At 38.3% G+C, this 3,667-nt stretch overlaps 1 protein-coding gene across 1 annotated transcript; it reads left to right on the top strand.

The window, feature by feature from the left end:
• The first annotated feature begins 201 nt into the window (after positions 1 to 201).
• On the top strand, positions 202 to 803 carry LOC141846936 (uncharacterized). Its single transcript, XM_074734960.1, has one exon. It carries the CDS (start codon positions 211 to 213, stop codon positions 562 to 564), a length of 354 nt encoding a protein of 117 aa, XP_074591061.1. The 5' UTR covers positions 202 to 210; the 3' UTR covers positions 565 to 803.
• Positions 804 to 3,667: the final 2,864 nt, after the last annotated feature.

The raw sequence follows: 3,667 nt of genomic DNA, 5'->3' as shown, positions 1-3,667 counted from the left end.
TATCATGTCAATTTGTAATTTTATATACTAAAGGGACTTTTTAGAGAAAAAACAAATATGATTTTGAAATATTATTCGGGCTTCATTCCTTTGTGCCGGCCCAATTGACATTTAGAACCCGGCCTTTGTGCCGGCCCATCAAAAGGTGGCTGTTTTAATTGGTTCAGTGTCGAAGATTGAAGGCACTCTCGAGACGCCCTGAAGAATCTGATGGCTCCTCTGCCATCCAAGGCGATCGCCGCCGCGGCTGGGATGGTACGCGGCCGGCTGAGGGCGGCCGTTCGCACGAGGGGCGGCGGCGGGGAAGGCGCTAGTCGGTGGACGAGCCCCGGGACCGAGGAGCGGCCCAAGGGTTACCTCTTCAACCGGCCGCCGCTGCCCCCGGGGGAATCGAGGAAGTGGGAGGACTGGGAGCTCCCCTGCTACATCACCTCCTTCCTCACCATCGTCATCCTCGGCGTCGGCCTCAACGCGAAGCCCGACCTCACCCTCGAGACTTGGGCCCACCAGAAGGCCCTCGAGCGCCTCCAGCAGCAGGAAGCCGCTGCTGCCGATTCCGAGTGATGTGGTGGAAATCTGCTGCCCGCACTTTCCTGGTAAACGCTTCGTCTTGGATCTCGTCTTTTGTTCCTAAGAAGAGATGGAACAGTTTGGAGTTTCACGTTGAATAATTTATAGGGATTCCTATATTTTGATATAATTCTTGCAAATTCTGCAAGATGGGAAACTTGGAAATCCTCAATCTGTACCTTTGGATGCTATGCTTTAGCTTTTGTAATTGCATATCATTTTACCTTTAACAATGAATTTGTACAATGGTTTCATCTGAAGCTGGGATAAGTTAATTTGCTTGGAATAAGTTTTTAGACCTATGCTTCCGAGATCAGTGAGTTTTTCATATATTTTTTCAATGTATTCCGTGTGTATACCATCGTTATGCTCCTTACTTATTCTTTAGTTCTACTCTCATTCTATGTCTATTTGGAGGCACTGAACTAGGGGGGAAAGGAAGAAGTTTGGAAGTGGGAAAAAAGAATGGAATTAATTTATCTTATTTCCAGTAATTTTTACTCATCCTATTTGCTTTGACAGAATCAAAGGGAAGTAAGTAGAATTGCATTTAAGCTGGACTTATAGATTATTAGAGCCAAATTTTCTTTCCTTCATTTCTCGCCAATTTATGCTGAATAAAATGGAGGACTTGGAAGGAATTACCTTCCTTCTTCTCTTCCTCTAAGTAAACAGTGGATTTCATTTTAATTTTCTCCAATTGCTTTCCTTTCTTCTCATCATTGTTTTAAGAACTCCCCCACATATGCTGCTTATGCAATGACCTAGGTTTTGAACACTACTGCATAGCAACAACATATGACATCTGCAATCTACATGACTACAAGGCCAGTTAAAAAAAAAAAAAAAAATCTTATTTGGTTCATTCGAACCAATTTAGAATGTAGCAAATTGATTTGAAATATTATTAGACTCTAATTAGTTGCTTGAAAAAGTGTTAAAACACTTATTTTGTGAGCAATAAACACTTTAGATATGTATAAATACTTCTATACGATCTATTGTAAATGCAAATTTATATTGATTATCATATTTCTTGTATTTTCCATTGTTGATTGGCATGTGTGTGTGCGCATGCGATCTATTTTAAATGCAAATTTATATTGATTATCATATTTCTTGTATTATGTGTGTGTGTGTGTGTAATCTATTTTAAATGAAAATTTATATTGATTATCATATTTCTTGTATTTTTCATTGTTGATTGGTGTGTGTGTGTGTGCGCGCGCGTGATCTATTTTAAATGCAAATTTATTTTGATTATCATATTTCTTGTATTTTCCATTGTTGATTGGCATGTGTGTGTGTGTGTGTCATAGATGAAATTTGGTACATGTATGTTAGTTATTTTTACAAATATAAATATTTTGTAACATTCTTAGAACCAATTGCATATGTCCTTGCTTACTGCTTATGCAGTTATACAATGGATTGATCGCATACCGCCTACATATGTTGTTTGAAACTTTTGCTTCTCATTTCCACCCAAATAAGCACAAAATAAGAATCATATGTGAATTAGAAATTTCTCAAGTAGAAAAACATGCAATGACTAACTAAAAGGGGCAGTCTTAAGGGTTCGTTAGAGAATCGAATCGATAGTTGTTGCATAAGTTGATCAAGGTAGTGTGCATTCGTGAAACCTACTCCACAAGCAAATGAGAGAGATTTTCTCTGTAAAGAGAAATAGGTTTTCCTAATCACAAAGAGAACAGGCCAATCCCGTTGGATCATCGATAATTTACACCAGCAAACCACAAAACTTTTCCTTCACAATTTATTTGGGCTGGGTCATACAAGAAAGTTGGTCCAAGGGATCAAAATATATACTCTTGTCAATCTGTTCAATGTATATATAAATATCTGAGCCTCTTTAGTCTTGATTGCTTCTGCCAATCACATACTCTCATCCTCATGCCATCATATGCCTCATCATTATTGCTCAGCTCACTGGATTAATTTTTCCCTGTTTGGTTGAAGATCCATTGTCTCCTGTCATATTGTCTTTCTTGGAAGAATCTATATTGGATTGGTAAATCCCTTACATGGTCAAGTCACATCTCTATGGGGAGGTTTAACTGTGCAAGAATTTGTATATTGAAGTGAGTCCAGATAGGGGGATGCCAGAATCTGTGTTTGTTTAATAGTTTTGATGACTTGAAGTTATTATTATCATGCTGTTGTGCTTGTTGGACCCAAATTTTCTTGCCCTCTACTTCCACCTTGTTTGCGTGTAAATAAAATGGAGGATTTGGAAGCAATTAAGTTCCTTCCTCTTCTCATCTTCCTTTTACATAAACAACCATATTTCATTTCATTTTCATCCAATTCCTTTTGTTTCTTCTCAGTTCCACCTATGTTAAGACAGGCAAAAGTGATATTGTTAACTAGCAAATGCTCAAGAAAGTAAATGGTTAGCTAAAAGCATTCTCAAGAGTTTTGTTTTGCCAATGTATGTGGAAGCAAGCTCCCATTTCAGGGTTAGTAGTCTGAAAATAGAAAATAGATAGTTATTGTAAATTACAATCAGGATAACAAGGCATGCTTATGAAACCTACTAATTTACAGGAAAATTGAAGACAGATTCTCTGTGAAGAGAAATAATTGGTTACAGTCATATTTCCTTATCTGAATTCCAAAGTGAGAAGTTCACAAGATCACTCCTTTGGATTGCCCATAATTTTAAATGGTCCGAGCTATCAAACTATATACTCTTGTGAATCTGTCAAATGCATAATTGTAATGCTTAAGCTTCTCAATTTCTTTCACCCAATCGCATGTTCACATCATGATTGTTCGTCCACTATTTGGATAATTTCCATTTGTAACTTTGGACTTCTGCCATGCTTGGAAGAACCTATAACGGGACTGGTAAGCCCTCAACATCGAACAACTGGCATCATTGAAAGGGAGGATTTGTTTTATGAGAATTTGTATTGAAGTGAATGCAGACAGTGTTCTGCAGGATGATGCATTTTACAGAGATTCCATTAACATTCAAACAATGGCAAGGGCGAACTTGTTAAAGGACAAAGGAAGAGGCCGAGTAACTGCTGCTGCTGCTTGATTGTGGCAGGAAAAAACAGGGCGGGCGATA

The sequence above is a fragment of the Curcuma longa genome, chromosome 1, assembly GCF_044706935.1.
Source record: "Curcuma longa cultivar G26 ecotype Majalengka, Jawa Barat chromosome 1, ITB_CL_G26_1.1, whole genome shotgun sequence".
NCBI lineage: Eukaryota > Viridiplantae > Streptophyta > Magnoliopsida > Zingiberales > Zingiberaceae > Curcuma > Curcuma longa.
Note: the sequence above shows the minus strand (reverse complement) of the source record. Positions and strands in the feature narration are given on the sequence as shown.